The following is a 15,164-nucleotide window of genomic DNA, read 5'->3' as shown; positions in this document are numbered from 1 at the left end:
TCTGTTTAAACTTTATACCAAACTGGGATTGAGATATAGGCTTTAGAAAGTGTAGGTAATAGTGCACTCTTTCTAAGTTTTGGATTTTTGCTAATCTTGAATTCTATTTGTCTTAATGCAGTTTTTGTGGAATTTTCATCTTTGTAAAAACCAGTGTAAATAAATATCTACCTAGGAAAAAATTAAGGTTTATTGTGCTAAAAATTAGTTAAATGGTGGTTGATCTTTGGCAGACATGTTTGGTCACCTTTTCAAGTCTCCAGTTGATGACGTCAGGCGTTAACTCAGGTCTCAGGTAAATACTTAAATATTCTTGAATGTGTACCACCTATGGTATACATAAGTTCCCCATCTCACTTAATCCAGACAAAAACCACTTAAGGCTCGACATAGTCCAGTTTTACAGCCAAGCAAGTAGAGCCTGAGTTTGAATCCCAAGTCTAGATGACTCCGGAAAGCTTCCAGTTTCACTGTCGTGACTCAGTTGTTAAGTAGAGGGGTCTGTCCATGGATCCCGCGGTTTTCAGACTGTGCTGTAAGGCTCTGGACAGGTCCTTTTGGGGTTCGGCAGACAGTGAGATAGCTTGCGCTTGAAGATAATCAGCCATCCCCTTTACTTGTTTTATGCGTTTTTGTTTTCTCTCAATTTTGTTTGCAAGAGTTTCTCTGCTTAAAATATTTGAAGTCTCCTGCTCTAGAAACCTAAGACGTGTCTAGAATGAGTAGATACTAGAAAATAAAAATACAGGTAATAATCATTTATGTTTGTTTGTGGGGTAGACTGTGTCTGTTTTCAGTTATATTTCTGTTCCTAGTGCTGTTTTGTATTGCCTAATATTAAAATGAGGGCGAGGTGGTTGAATACACTATTAAGGTGGGAAAATAGAGTTAAAATTTGCTGCTGAAAGTGGGCAATCTACAATCTACTGTGTTGGATTCATTCCTCACTACCAGCTCTTGCTGTGTTTAAAGGCTGCACTAACTATGATGTAATGACAGGTTATACTTCTGAATGCACTAGCTGATGCAATGCAAATCGGAGGCCCAGGACTTTATTGGGGCAAGGGTAATGCTTGTTTAAAAGCAAAACAAGCTACTCTAAGTTTAATGAGGCCATTTAAGATGGCTTTCCCAGAGTAGGAAGCTCTCATAGGAGCTTGAAGTAGGAGTTTAATGTGGCTTAAGTGTGTTTATTACTCTTACTGCAAAGCCTTTTTGCAGGGGGTAGGGGGAGTTTACAATGTGGAGCTGAAAGGATAAAAATTGAGAAGTGAGTTAGAATTGAGGAAATACGGTAGTTTACTCCCAGTAAATAGTCACTGAATGAATTAGGGAGAATGCTTTTACTCTAAAAATTTTAAAGAGTTCGCACGATTAACCCAGAGTGTATAATGCACGCACAGAAGAGCGCTTGTCTTTCAGGTTGAAACAAAAAGAATTGCGGATATTCGACTGTTTTGACCTACAAAGAAACGGCATGGTTCAACCTAACTTTAAACTGGAAATGCTGAGGGGGGGATGGGTGGGGTCCACAGCAGGGTGGCACCGGCCAGAGCTGCCCCGTCCTGCCGCAAGCGGCCCAGCCGCCCAGGCCGGTGGGTGGGGCTTGTGGGCGCGACCGCGGCCCCGCCCAGGAGGCCCCGCCCAGGAGGCCCGCGCGAGGGAGGCGGCCGGCGCTGCGCTGCGGGGCGGGGCGGAGCGGCCTGCCCTGCTGCGGCCGGCTCTCCGGAGGGCGGGCTCCGGCCGCAGCTCCAGAGCCGGCTTCCAGACGCACCCGCCTCCGGCCTCGCCTCGTCTGGCAGCGGAGGGTCTTAGCCGCGGCCCCCATTTTCGGAGACGTGGCCGAGTTCGAGCTCGTGGGGAGGTGCGGTTGCCTCCTGGGGACGAAGAGGCTTCGTCTCCCGTCTGGTGACGTGCGGAGCCTGACCTGAGGCGCGAATTCGCGTCCTCCGTGCTTAGCGGCGGTTCCCCGAGGGGCCTGGGACCGAGGAGACGATGCGCTGCCCGACTTCCGGCGCCCGGGAGGCCCGCCCTGCCCTTGCCGCGCTGCTGGAGGGCGCCTTGCGCACGTGTTTGCCGGCCGCCAGGACGGGGAGGAGGAAAGGTACCGACGGCAGGAGGCTGGGCGGCTGGAACTGAAGCGCGAGTGCTGCAAGTCAGTGCCATCGACTGGCTCAGGGAATGGCTGCAGCGTAGTTTAGTTCCTCGTCCGGTTTGCATGATGTTCTCCTTTGAGCTGCTGTACTTTTCTCCGTTACATCAAACTTCAGGTTCTGTCCTGACTTCTTCAGGCTTGTCCTTGGTGCTTACTGCAGGGCGGCTGTATGGTCGGGATTCCGTTTCTCTTTCAAAATGGAGCTGAGTTCCACCTTTGGAGATTTTAGAGGTTCTAGCAGTTGCTAGCCTGTATCACCATTCACAAGAAATAGCCACATTTCACTTGTTTTTAACACTCTGAAGAGCAGTTAAAATGTGCTTTCTGCAGAGTTTGGAAAATAAAGATATATTATAATGTTAGCCTGAACTATTGATAATAAATGTGTGACTGTTTTGCTAGGTCAAGAAATTGAACAACAATGTTTTTCTTGCTCAGTAGCTATATTATGTTAAATACAAACTGCCCTTTGATGTGATTAGCTGTTTTGGTTTAGTAATTCGAAAGGCATTGGTTTTTTTAGACTGTTTTGTGCTCAAGGAACCACTTTCTAATTCTGTTGGTCACTTAAGTGAGCAGTATAAACTGGACTATGAAGCGGGCATACAGCATCCAGACGGTGTTTTGGCAGTGGTAACCCGCTGCTTTACAAGTGACCTGAAACGGATGGCTCATCCTGTGCACAAAGAATCTACTCGGGGAAACTGGATTAGAGGAGAGCGCCTTGACAGTGCTCTTGTCAGGGGACCGAACACCTGGGTTACACAGGGCTTCAGATGACGAGAGCTGATTCGTGTTCATTAAGTCCATAGGATGAGCCACGTTATGATGGATTCTGTCACACTCTCTTTCTGCACCCTCAACCCCCATTTAAGGTGTCTGTTGGTAACCACTTGAGTAATCAAGAACCCAAGTTGCATTTACTTGGTCACATTTGCAACCAACATTGTTTTTAAAAAATTTGCAACAGAGTAATGGCTGCCACTGAGAGAAACTTTACATTTGAAGTTTTAATTTTGTAGAAATATAGCTTAGTGTAGTTACTAGAAGTATACTCTTAGGATATCAACAGACTGATCTTTTGTCACCCCCAAGACAAGTAGTGGCCTGCGACATCCGAACAAAGGTAGATTCTTGGGAAAAGGTGCTCGTTTTGTTTGTTCAGCCTTACTTGTTAGTTACATTTATTATTCTGATGAATGTTTCAGCAATACTGGTGAACCCCAGGGTGCAAGGAATTCTCTTTGCCTGCTGACTCCATCCTCCCTCCCCAGTGTTGTACATGTCTCTGCGTTTTTATCTTTATTCTTCTCTTTGCCCCGTCTTTCTCACTCTTTCGTACATTGTGTCTGATTTATATCGTGGAATGGAAGTAGAATAGAATGATGTACTTTCTCAAAATACCGGACTGAAAAGTTTTATTTGAGGATGGCCCTCCGTTTCTCCCATCTTCCCTCACTTTTGAGGTGAGCGCTGATCAGTAGAAAACAAGATTAATACTTAACTGACAATAACTTTCGGGGGAGACTTGTTAGATAAAGATGGATGATGGCAGTAGGTCTTTCTCCTTGTTACCCTCTCCCCCATGTTCCCAAAACATACCTAGAGCAGCTGTTGTTCACTATTAGGAAAAATTAATCCGAGCTAATACTCTCTCGCGGTCCACTGGCATTTGAACTACACTCGTCCATCCATATCCGTGGGAGATTGGTCCCGGCATTCCCCTCCACCAGTGCTCAGATATCAAACTCCGAGGATGCTCAAGACCCGGATGTAAAGTGGCATAAGTATTTGCATATCACCTAGAACATCCTCCTGTGTACTTTCAATCGGCAGTCCCCAACCTTTTTGGCCCCAGGGACCGGTTTCATGGAAGACAGCTTTTCCACGGATAGGGGTGGGGGGCGTGTAGAGGTCAGGCGGTGATGCGCAGCCTGGTACCAGGCTGTAGCCTGGGGGTTGGGGAGTGCAGCTTTAAATCATCTGTAGATCACTTGTAGTAACCTAATACAATGGAAATGCTATGTAAATAGTTGTTATACTGTATTATTTTTTATTTTTTTTACCCCAAATATTTTTAGTCCATGATTGGCTAAATCCTTGGGTGCAGAACCTGTGGATATGGAGGGCCCACTATATACAGGACTTACCTGTAACTTCCTGTAGCTGTCAGCAGCTGACTTGGAATCAGAGACAGACAGGAAAGGAATCTGAGAGAGGGAGCAGAGTCCAGTCAAAACTGTGTCTCTGGCCGGGCGCGGTGGCTCACACCTGTAATCCTAGCTCTCTGGGAGGCCGAGGCGGGCGGATTGTTTGAGCTCAGGGGTTCGAGACCAGCCTGAGCAAGAGCGAGACCCCGTCTCTACTAAAAATAGAAAGGAATTAATCGGACAACTAAAAATATATAGAAAAAATTAGCCGGGCATGGTGGCGCATGCCTGTAGTCCCGGCTACTCGGGAGGCTGAGGCAGGAGGATCCCTTGAGCCCAGGAGTTTGAGGTTGCTGTGAGCTAGGCTGACGCCACGGCACTCTAGCCGGGGCAACACAGTGAGACTCTGTCTCAAAAAAAACCAAAAAAAAACTGTATCTCTTAGTTGTTTACGGTTCAGTTTCTGTTAGCATATCTTAATCCATGTATGTAGTCCATCCAAAGATGATTTTTAGCACTTTTTTTGTTTAAAAAAAAGGAATCTAAATGTGTTCTGGAACATTTAGAAAAGAAGGCTTACCCAGTGTACAGCTCCTAATCAAAATGCCTATTTAGTGTACGTAATATTTTTTTTCCGTATGCTGTTTTTTAATGCTATTTTCCTTTATCTTTTGCTCACAGTAAATTTTGTGTGAAACTTATGGAGTATTTCTGGCATGTAAGCATTATTCATAAAGTAAGTTATAGTTGTAATTGTTTTTCTCCTGCCTCCTTTTATTTTTGTTTATTTTTTTTATTGCAGAAATGAGCCGTCAGACTGCTACAGCATTACCTACTGGTACCTCAAAGTGTCCGCCATCCCAGAGGGTGCCTGCCCTGACTGGCACGACTGCGTCCAACAATGACTTGGCGAGTCTTTTCGAGTGTCCGGTCTGCTTCGACTATGTGTTACCACCCATTCTCCAGTGTCAGAGTGGCCATCTGGTGTGTAGCAACTGTCGCCCAAAGCTCACCTGTTGTCCAACTTGCCGGGGCCCACTGGGATCCATTCGCAACTTGGCTATGGAGAAAGTGGCCAATTCAGTACTTTTCCCCTGTAAATACGCCTCTTCTGGATGTGAAATAACTCTGCCACACACAGAAAAAGCAGACCACGAAGAGCTCTGTGAGTTTAGGCCTTATTCTTGTCCGTGCCCTGGTGCTTCCTGTAAATGGCAAGGCTCTCTGGATGCTGTGATGCCCCATCTGATGCATCAGCACAAATCCATTACAACCCTGCAGGGAGAGGATATAGTTTTTCTTGCAACAGACATTAATCTTCCTGGTGCTGTTGACTGGGTGATGATGCAGTCCTGTTTTGGCTTTCACTTCATGTTAGTTTTGGAGAAACAGGAAAAATACGATGGTCACCAGCAGTTCTTTGCAATTGTACAGCTGATAGGAACACGCAAGCAAGCTGAAAATTTTGCTTACCGACTCGAGTTAAACGGTCATAGGCGGCGATTGACTTGGGAAGCAACTCCTCGGTCTATTCATGAGGGAATTGCAACAGCCATTATGAATAGTGACTGCCTAGTCTTTGACACCAGCATTGCACAGCTTTTTGCAGAAAATGGCAATTTAGGCATCAATGTAACTATTTCCATGTGTTGAAATGGCAATCAAACATTTTCTGGCCAGTGTTTAAAACTGTTTCATTCAATTTCACAGAAAATAAGCTGCCTGCCACCCTGAAACTCTTTTGGTAGGTGGAAGCTAGACACATGAAGGTAAATAAAAAGAGAGGCTGTTAAATACAGGAAACAGTTGCATGTAGTAACACTAATATATTTAAGTCAACAGTAAACCACTGAAAAAATATATATATACACCCAAGATGGGCACCTTTTGTATTAAGAAAGGAAGCATTGTAAAATAATTCTGAGTTTTGTGTTTGTTGTAGGTTGATTGTATTGCTGAAGAATATTGGGTTTTTTGTTTTTTTTGCGTGTGTGGGTGTGTGTGGGTATGTGTGTGTGTGTGTGTTTGGTTTTTTTTTTTTTTTCCTTTAACTGACAAGCCATCTTGAGTGGTCTTGGACCACTGCTTTTCCCCTTTGTGAGTCATTACATAGTGCTGCTGTGTGTTTTTTTGTGTGTATTTGCTAATTTTTATTAATTGTAGTTTTTCATTAAATAAATTTGACTTTCTTTTCTGTAATTCAGGCTTTTCCTCACTTTTTTTGTACCATTTTAAAGTTAGCGTCTTTTGATATGCATAATTGTTTATGGTAAAGTTTATAATATGTGTTCGATATATATTTTCTTTTCCCCCATTAATCAGTTCATTAGAAATATTTTAAAATTCAGCTATTTTGTGAAGATACGAGTTCCAGAAAGGAAAGGTGACATCGGAAAAATTTTCAAAGGCTATTTAAAGCAGCTATAAGATGGTCTCATGCTCTCTTTTTCTCTTCTCCAGTTGAGTCATAACTTCAAACTTAATCTTTGAAAGGTTAGGGAATAAATTGATTTTTATAAATACTGAAAATCAGGCTTTTTTTCTTTTTTCAAATCTTGGACAAATCACATGTTTAAAATTTGTTCTTGTATTTATTGGTTTTGCAAAAGAAGGCATCGTCATGCACAGTATTTGTAATTAAAAACAAATCATTTGTTTAAAAAAGGCAGTTTGCAAAAATATGTTTTTGGTCTTTTATAATTCTCATTAAAAGGATATCTGGCAAATTAAAAAAATCTTAATGTGTCTGCTTTAGCTCTGAGTTTGAAATCCAAAGTTATTTTGCTGTTCCATTCTGTACTTTAATTATGTAGCAGAAATCAGTGTAGCCGAAATCATTTTGAAGTGTGGTAGTTTTATTCTAAAGCACAGCAGCGGACTTGGGTATATCACCTCTGGGCTACAGAGTCTTGTTTTTTCCTCCGTCTTGCACACATTTTGATTATTACAACTGTCAGGAGAGTGACTAATTAAAATGCTGACCACTTTTTCCCCTCTTAAAAAAAAGCACAATAAAAATGAAGTTTATTTAGTATTTCATAGCCCTGTGGCCTTTGCTCTGCATCCAGACTTCCAAGCTGTGTGACCTTGGAATCCAGTTCCTAATGTGTAAAGTTGGGTTAAATTACGGACCTCAAAAGGTTAAATGAGGTACAGGTTATCTAGAACAGTGCTTTGTAAATAGTGAGTATCCAACAAATGTTAGCTACTATTATGCCTTTAGCACCTTACAGTTAACTGTTGCTAATTACCTTGAGGCACATGGTAAAGTTCTAAAATTGCATTCTGAACGGCCAAAGATAATTGTGTGTGGTTTTTATGGGTACATTAAGCTTAGAAAGTCAATGAAAATTTATGAGGAGTTCCCCCTTATCCTACCGACAATTCTGGGTAACAGAGTTTATTTCTGTTAACCATTTTCAAGAAAGAAGCCTGAGTAGTCTCTTCCCTACACCAGCATAATTTTTTGAATTGGTTATAACTTGTGTGTTCAGCCATTTTTATGGTGAAAGAACAGTTCAACCATAAATTTATATCCAGGTCTATTTCTGTTACCAGGTGTGCTTAGAAAAGCAACTTATATTCTTTGTTTTATATACACATTGAGTATATTTGTGGAGGTATATCATTTTGTAGTTTTAACACTTTAAAATATTTTTTGATTATGAAACGTGCATATCATGTAGACTTTGGAAGTTACAAGATGGCACAACACAATGGGTCTTCTATAATCTTACTATCCATTCAGAGACACCTAACGTTTTTATTTTCCAGTCTTTCGTGTATATGTACGTGTGCTTTTACATGTATTAGGTTATTAAGTATGAAAAGGCCGGTTTCCCTAAATACAGGTTTCCCAGTTGGTAGGTATCTCTGACATTTCACTCTGACACTTTATTTTCATTGTGAAGGTACATCCTCACTCTTCCAAATGTGTGGTTTGGCTTGTGATTATCTTTCATGTGTTCTTAAGAGCAATTGTTGTGAAACCATGGATAAGTCAAAAATTTTTTAATGTAAGTTCTGTTGTGGAACCAGTGCTGCGCAGACAGCTTGAAATATCAACGAAGTGTTGGGGAGGGATGCGGCTAATGAACGCACAGTACGTCCATGGTTTGAGAAGTTCCGTTCTGGTGATTTTAATCTTGGAAACGAGCCACGTGGGTGACCAGAGACCCAGGTGGATAATGATGAGCTGAAAGCTGTAGTGGAAGCGAATCCATCTCAACCTACGTGTGAATTAGCAGCAAGGTTGGACGTTACTATTCCAATAATACTGGACCATTCTAAACAAATCCTTAAGGTAAAGAAGCTGGATAGATGGGTACCGCGTGAATTAAACGTGTGTCAGAAGAGAAATCGTCTCAAAGTTTGCCTTTCTTTGCTGTCACGACATAAAAGCGAAACATTTCTCTGCTGTATTGTAATGTGTGATGAAAAATGGATTCTTTTTGACAGTCACAAGTGTTCTGCACGACGGTTGGATAAAGAAGTGCCGAAACACAGTCCAAAACCGAATATTCATCAAAAAAAAGCTAATGGTGTCTGTTTGGTGGTCCAGCGCTGGTATTATCCACTACAGGTTTATGCAATGTGGTCAGTTGATCACAGCGGATGTCTGCTGCAACCAGTTGGATGAAACGATGAGGATGCTTGTGATGAAGCAGCTGAGATTGGTCAATAGAGACAGGCTAATCCTCTTGCAAGACCACATGTCACAAGAAACAACGCTGCTCAAACTACAGAGGCTGGACTTGGAAACTCCTTGTCCTCCGCTGAACTCGCCAGACCTTGCACGGACTCCCACTTCTTCAGGCTGTGGACCAGTTCTCGCAAGGAAGAACACTCAATTCTCAACAAGCTGCGGAAAACACCTTTTATGCTTTTATCACCACTCACCCTCCAGGCTTCTTCTCTGCTGGCACAAACAAGCTACTGTTAAGATGGCAAAACTGATTAATTGTACTCCTCCTTGTTTGAGAGATAATAAACTAAACTTTTGATCGCAATCAGACATTTCAAATTTAATGACCTCGTATTTTTGAAAAGGATTAGGACCATGTAGTTACATAACTGTTTCACCATACAACATGATCATCTGAGCATTTTAACACTTTAATCTTGGAAAAACACAATATTTGGTAATTTATGAGGATTCACTGTAATTTTGGCCAGTTTCCTGTTGGATAGTTAATTGGTCTAGGTAAATTTTTTCTGGTTATTTATAAATAACCTGTGAACATTTCTATATGTTTTCTGATTATATTCTTGGGGTTCTTTTTTTTAAGATCTTAATACTTTTATCATTGCTTTTTGGAGAGGTTCCAGAGGACACTTAAGAGTAGTGTGTTCAAGAGAGTTGCCTTTAAAAAGAAGAAAATAATTTAAAAAAGCAGTGTGAAGGATTTTCCATTTCAACGTCAAGTTTTGCTAATTTAAAGAAATTAACGTAGTAAAGTTTATAGTTTGACAACTAATAAGGTTGACGTCTTAATATCATTTGTTGTAACGAGTACTTTCTCCATTAATGCCCTTGCCCCTTCCTTTTGGCGTTTTCTTCGAGCAGCCTGTATGTGGGGTGGGGTAAGCAACACTCTTCACGTTTGCTCTTCTGTTTTAAACTTGAATTTGTCCTGTTGCACCATGGGCCAGTTTAGTATGTCAGTTATCACTGTGGAACAGTTTTTCCTTTCACCTTGAGTGATTTTTTATTGTAATTTGTATGACTTTCTTTTTAAGGCCCACATTCAGACTTCAAAGTTACCTGAGTGGCTGTATTTATAAGCTCACGAAAAATAATAGTGCCTCCTCCCTCAGCCAGAGTTCTTCATATTCAGGAACATCTGCAGTGATTCTGCTAAGGGTAGAATTTTGTTTATTCAGAATAAAGACTGGAAGAATTGGTAAATAATCCAAATTTTAAAGATCACGGGGGCCAGTCTGTGACTGCTGCATTAGAATGGACAAGAGTAAGATCAGAACACAACAGGGTGAACAGTGTGTGTGAACTACAAACTAGGACTGTAGTCGTTTGTGCAGGTTATACAGGAAAGGTGCAGATTGCTATAAACTTGTAGACTGAACATACTGCTGGAATTTTTGTCATTCCTCTATCCGCTCATCCAGTGTGCATGTTCAAAACAAAAGATGATATGGGTCAGGCGTGGTGGCTTATGCCTGTAATCCCAGCTGCTGGGGAGGCCGATGTGGGAGGATCGCCTGAGCCCGTACATTGCAGGCTGCAGTGAGCTACGATTGCACCACTGCACTCCAGCCTGGGTGAGAGTGAGACCCTGTTTCTTTAAAAAAATAAAGTTTTACTACTTATGATGTTAAGCTCTATTACCAAAAGACATTCAAACTTATCTAAAAATGGCATCACCCAAACAAAAAATTGTTTCTTATCAAGCACCTAACTAAAATTCAGTGTCTAACAGAGTAGGCTGTAGATTCTAACTGCCTGGGTTGCATTTTGACCGTACACCTACTAACTTTTAATTAATTTGTCTCTGGCTGGTCCCTCCTCTGTGAAGGGCATGGTATCTGCTGCATGAGGGAATGAGAAAGGCTGAATGTGCTATAAAGTGCTTATTTTTGTGCCTGGCACTGTATGTCAAGTATCTTGCTGAACCAGATATATTCCCTGTCCTCATACAGCTCTAAGAAATTTCTTTGATAAATTCATTTTTTTTTTTTTTGGAGACAAAGTCTCACTGTGTTGCCCGGGCTAGAGTGCCGTGGCGTCAGCCTAGCTCACAGCAACCTCAAACTCCTGGGCTCAAGCGATCCTCCTGCCTCAGCTTCCCGAGTAGCTGGGACTACAGGCATGCGCCACCATGCCCGGCTAGTTTTTTCTATGTATTTTTAGTTGTCCAATTAATTTCTTTCTATTTTTAGTAGAGACGGGGTCTCGCTCTTGCTCAGGCTGGTTTCGAACTCCTGAGCTCAAACAATCCGCCCGCCTCGGCCTCCCAGAGAGCTAGGATTACAGGCGTGAGCCACCGCGCCCGGCCTGATAAATTCATTTTATCATAGATGCAGTTTTTGTAAGGCTTTTCTAAATTCTGAAAACCATAACTGGTTTGCAGATACTAATGTAAATCATGGTAGGAAAGAATACTTGGTTTTGTAAAGTCACATTTTGACAGGCTTGCACTGTCATGTAAGATGAGGATTTAGCCTAAAAGGTTTGCTTCTATTGCTTAGAAATGTGCTGACAATGTTAAGAGTTGAATATTTAAAATTTTTAATATTTTTTATTGGATCCCAAATTTTAACTATATTGAATAACTATTCTTTAGTTCATTAGTAAGTACGAACTATAATATGTTCCAAATTAAGTGAATTTTTGTGGCAAATAAAAGCTTTTCCTAGGATTAAAAAAAATCCCTTTGATACAACTATTTTAAAACATCTCAGTGGCCATTCACTGGATTTGCCTGTTGTCTATTCAGATCCTTTTAATATTTTCTTCCTGTTTTGGTGTTTTGTTTTTTTTTTAAATAAAGTGCAATTTTCATTGCAGGATTAGGATCCACAAAAATGAACAATATTGGACTGTAAATCATCAAATTGGACAATGACTGTAGTCTCAATTTTTTTTAAGGTCCTAGGGTCTCAAGTACAACGTCTTATTTTGGCCGAGATAATGTGAGCTTTTTTTTACTTCATTATAAAAACTAAAACTACTTGATGTTTATAACTAATAATCCCAGTTAAAATAAATTTTGGATTTGGAAAGGGAGTTGGCAAACATTAACACTATTAACATGTTAAAATTAAATATTAACATCCTTTGTAGCTTTGTGTCCACTCCTATAATAAAGTTTACCTCATTTCAGTAGCTCATAAAGGAAAGCACCACTAAGTCAGCCCCCTTCACCCTCTGCGGTTGACTACCTGACAACATGGTTGATTCTGGTAAGTGTAAATGTCACCAGTCACCTAGTACTGGAAGGTCTTGGTGGTAGACATCACTAGTCATCCTAAGTGTGGTCACAGAGTTATCATCAACTGACGTTTAATATTTCAGGAATAAACAGATGGCATTTTTCACTGTATTTGAATATAGGTGATCGAGTGACTAAGGATCCCTCCTCTGATGGCATGGTTCATGGTAAGGTTCAAACAGAGGGACCAAGAAAGGGACAGCCAAGTAAAAGCATGTACGCCTTAAGTGTGCAAGTAATATAAAATTTCTTGATAAACAAGGCACTTAAAACTTTATTTTGGTTTTAGCACTTCAAGAGTTTTAAAAGCCTGTGCATAAAAAAAGCACGTGGAATACTGGCTAACCACACATATCCCAAGGTCTCAGCCCTAGGCCTACTGAGTTAGAATTTGAGTTAATCAGCATTTTTAGTACAAGAAATCCAGCTGATTGTGATACAAGGGATCTTTGGGTAACATTTTAAAAAGCAATGCTAGAAAAAGATGCTCAGCATCACTACTTGTTAGGGAAGTTCAGATCAAAATACTATGCAACACCCATTTTGAGGGCCATTATCAAAAAAACAACATAGGTGTTGGCAAGGATGTGGAGAAATGGGAGCGTGAATGGTGCAGCTGCAGTGGAGACCAGAATTCTGTTGTCTTAAGTTGTTTGTGCTGCTATAACAAAATACCCAAGACTGGGTAATTTAAAAAGAACAAAAATTTCTCAACAGTTCTGGAGTCTGAGGTCCAAGGTCAAGGTGCTGGCAGATTCGGTGTCTACTGAGGGCCCAGTCTCTGCTTCCAGGGCGGCACCTTGTTGCTTTGTCCTCGTACGATGGAAGAGCAAAAAGGAGCTGGCCAGTTCCCTGGGGCACTGAATTAGTTCACGAGGGTGGCGCTCTCAAGGCCTAATCTCACCTCCTGAAGGACCCCACCTCTCAATATCACATTGGTGGTTAAGTTTCAACACGTGAACTTTGGGGGATAGTCAGACCATAGCACGTATGATCTAGCAATTTCACTTCTGGGTATGTACCCAAAAGAAGTGAAAAGATTTGAAGAGCTACTTGAACACCCATCTTCATGGCAATATTATTCATAATGCCCAAGAGGTGGGAACAACCAACAGATGGATGAATGAACAAAATGTGGCATATGTATACAATGCAATATTTTTTGGCCACAGAAAATTCTGACACATGCTACAACATGGATAACCTTGACAACTTGCTACGGCATGGCAGACACAAATGGACAACTATTGTATGATTTCACTTCGATGAAAGCAAATTCATAGAGACAAACTAGAATAGTGGTTACCAGGGTTGGGGCGAGGGTGGAATTGGGGAGTTACTTTCCAATGGGTACAGAGTTTTAGTCTGTGCTGGCGATAAAAAATGGGTGTTCACACTGGCAACACTGAATGTAATTGATGCCTCTGAATTACACACTTAAAAATGGCACATTTTAAGTGTATTTTGCCCCGTAAAAAAAACAAGTGAAAAAGGAAGAGTTTAGATGTCAACCAACTTCTCCCTTCCCTAAAAAAAAAAAGAAACCAAAAAGTGCTTAAGAAAGAAAGGTCATACTGTGAAATGTCACACACAGTGAGGGAAGTAGCCAGGTTTTCTCAGAAGGCTCCTGGAAAAAGCAAAGGCATGCGTAAAGCAGGAGGACGGAAGATGCCCTAATGCTGCTGACAGACAAGCACAAGGCTGCACGTTCAAGACTCTAGAGGAAGAATACAGATAACCACAAGCTTAAGAAATGTTCTTTGTTGCCACTCTGTTTTAGAGTGGAACAGGCAGAGCAATTTGGGTGAGGATTAGCTCCCTCTGGTTGCTGAAAATGACTTAACAGTTATAGTTTAGTTTTTTACTTCCCTATAAGTAAAGATGAGTAGAGATGATAATCGTAGTTGATAAGATATGAAATGTTTTCAAATATCCTGATGTTCTTTCTCTGCGATTGTGCCATAACTAGCCCTAGGTCTGGACTTTTCCTCCCAGAACACACTCAGAGAGATTTTACTAGCAGGTCTGAGGCACAGTATTTTGGGTAACTTGCAGACCTCATTTTCACCGAGGCAATTCCAAAATACCTTTACATATCTGTTCTTACATGGATTTTGTATCATAAGATTCTAAAGTCCCTTGCTGGCTGGAATAATAATTAGAAATTGCTTAATGTTATTTATTATTTTAAATAAATAGTCCTGGTTAGGCCAGGACTGATGATAGGAGAAAAGAAATATTTTAAGTCACATTCTAACTTAATCTTCACACTAACAATGAGTTAGGTACTGTTACTTGCATTTCACAGACGAGGAAAGCTAAGACACGAAAAGCTCACACAGCTGGCAAGCAGAAGAGCCCGCCTTCATAGTTACTCACAGCCTGGACTGAGTCACGGAAGAAAGCAGGCGTGGGGAGTCTACCGGATTTGGGAATTGGCGCAGGCAAACAAGAAACAGGAGTCGGGATTCCAAGCTTAGGTACTGACCCAGGATAGATGGCTGCCTGCCTCTGGGAGCTGGGCTTTTCCGAGCTGCGTGTTGGCACACGCCGCTGCCGGACACAAGTGACCGTGTGCCGAGGGCTACTTCCCTCAGCTAAGAAGGGACCTGCACTGGGATGTGTGGCTCTTATCACAGGGTTCACTTAGCTTGAATACTTGAATTTTCCGCAAGGACAAGTAGTTGGCTACATGTTCATCTTTGCCTAGTTCTAAGTGATTGGTTTCAGGATCCAGTAAAGTCTACGGGTGAATCCCTTAAGGCGTAATGGTCGGTACCGCTGCCAGGACTCCAGGCTGATTCTGCCGGCGCAGCACGCTGTTCTGACCACAAACGCTGCTCCCGCAGGGCCCTAGCGTGTGCCAGGGTCGCTTCCCTCTCTGCTACAGGTTTAAAGCCATGACTTCTG

The 15,164-nt window shown here is 41.7% G+C and overlaps 1 protein-coding gene across 2 annotated transcripts in view; it reads left to right on the top strand.

The window, feature by feature from the left end:
• The window catches only part of SIAH1 (siah E3 ubiquitin protein ligase 1), a 30,463-nt gene extending 23,423 nt beyond the window's left edge, over nucleotides 1-7,040 (top strand). Inside the window, exons 1-2 of one of the 2 annotated variants that reach the window (XM_012655017.1) lie at nucleotides 2,061-2,104; nucleotides 5,108-7,040. In XM_012655017.1, the coding sequence (XP_012510471.1) occupies nucleotides 5,110-5,958 (849 nt within the window). In that variant the 5' untranslated portion in view covers nucleotides 2,061-2,104; nucleotides 5,108-5,109 and the 3' untranslated portion in view covers nucleotides 5,959-7,040. Of the gene's footprint in view, nucleotides 1-2,060; nucleotides 2,105-5,107 lie in introns of those variants that run through there. The other variant, XM_012655016.1, reaches the window with a different exon arrangement.
• Nucleotides 7,041-15,164: the final 8,124 nt, after the last annotated feature.

The sequence above is a fragment of the Propithecus coquereli genome, unplaced genomic scaffold, assembly GCF_000956105.1.
Source record: "Propithecus coquereli isolate 6110/MARCELLA unplaced genomic scaffold, Pcoq_1.0 Scaffold458, whole genome shotgun sequence".
Lineage (NCBI taxonomy): Eukaryota > Metazoa > Chordata > Mammalia > Primates > Indriidae > Propithecus > Propithecus coquereli.
The sequence above is the reverse complement of the archived record's forward strand: the minus strand, read 5'-3'. Positions and strand labels throughout refer to the sequence as shown.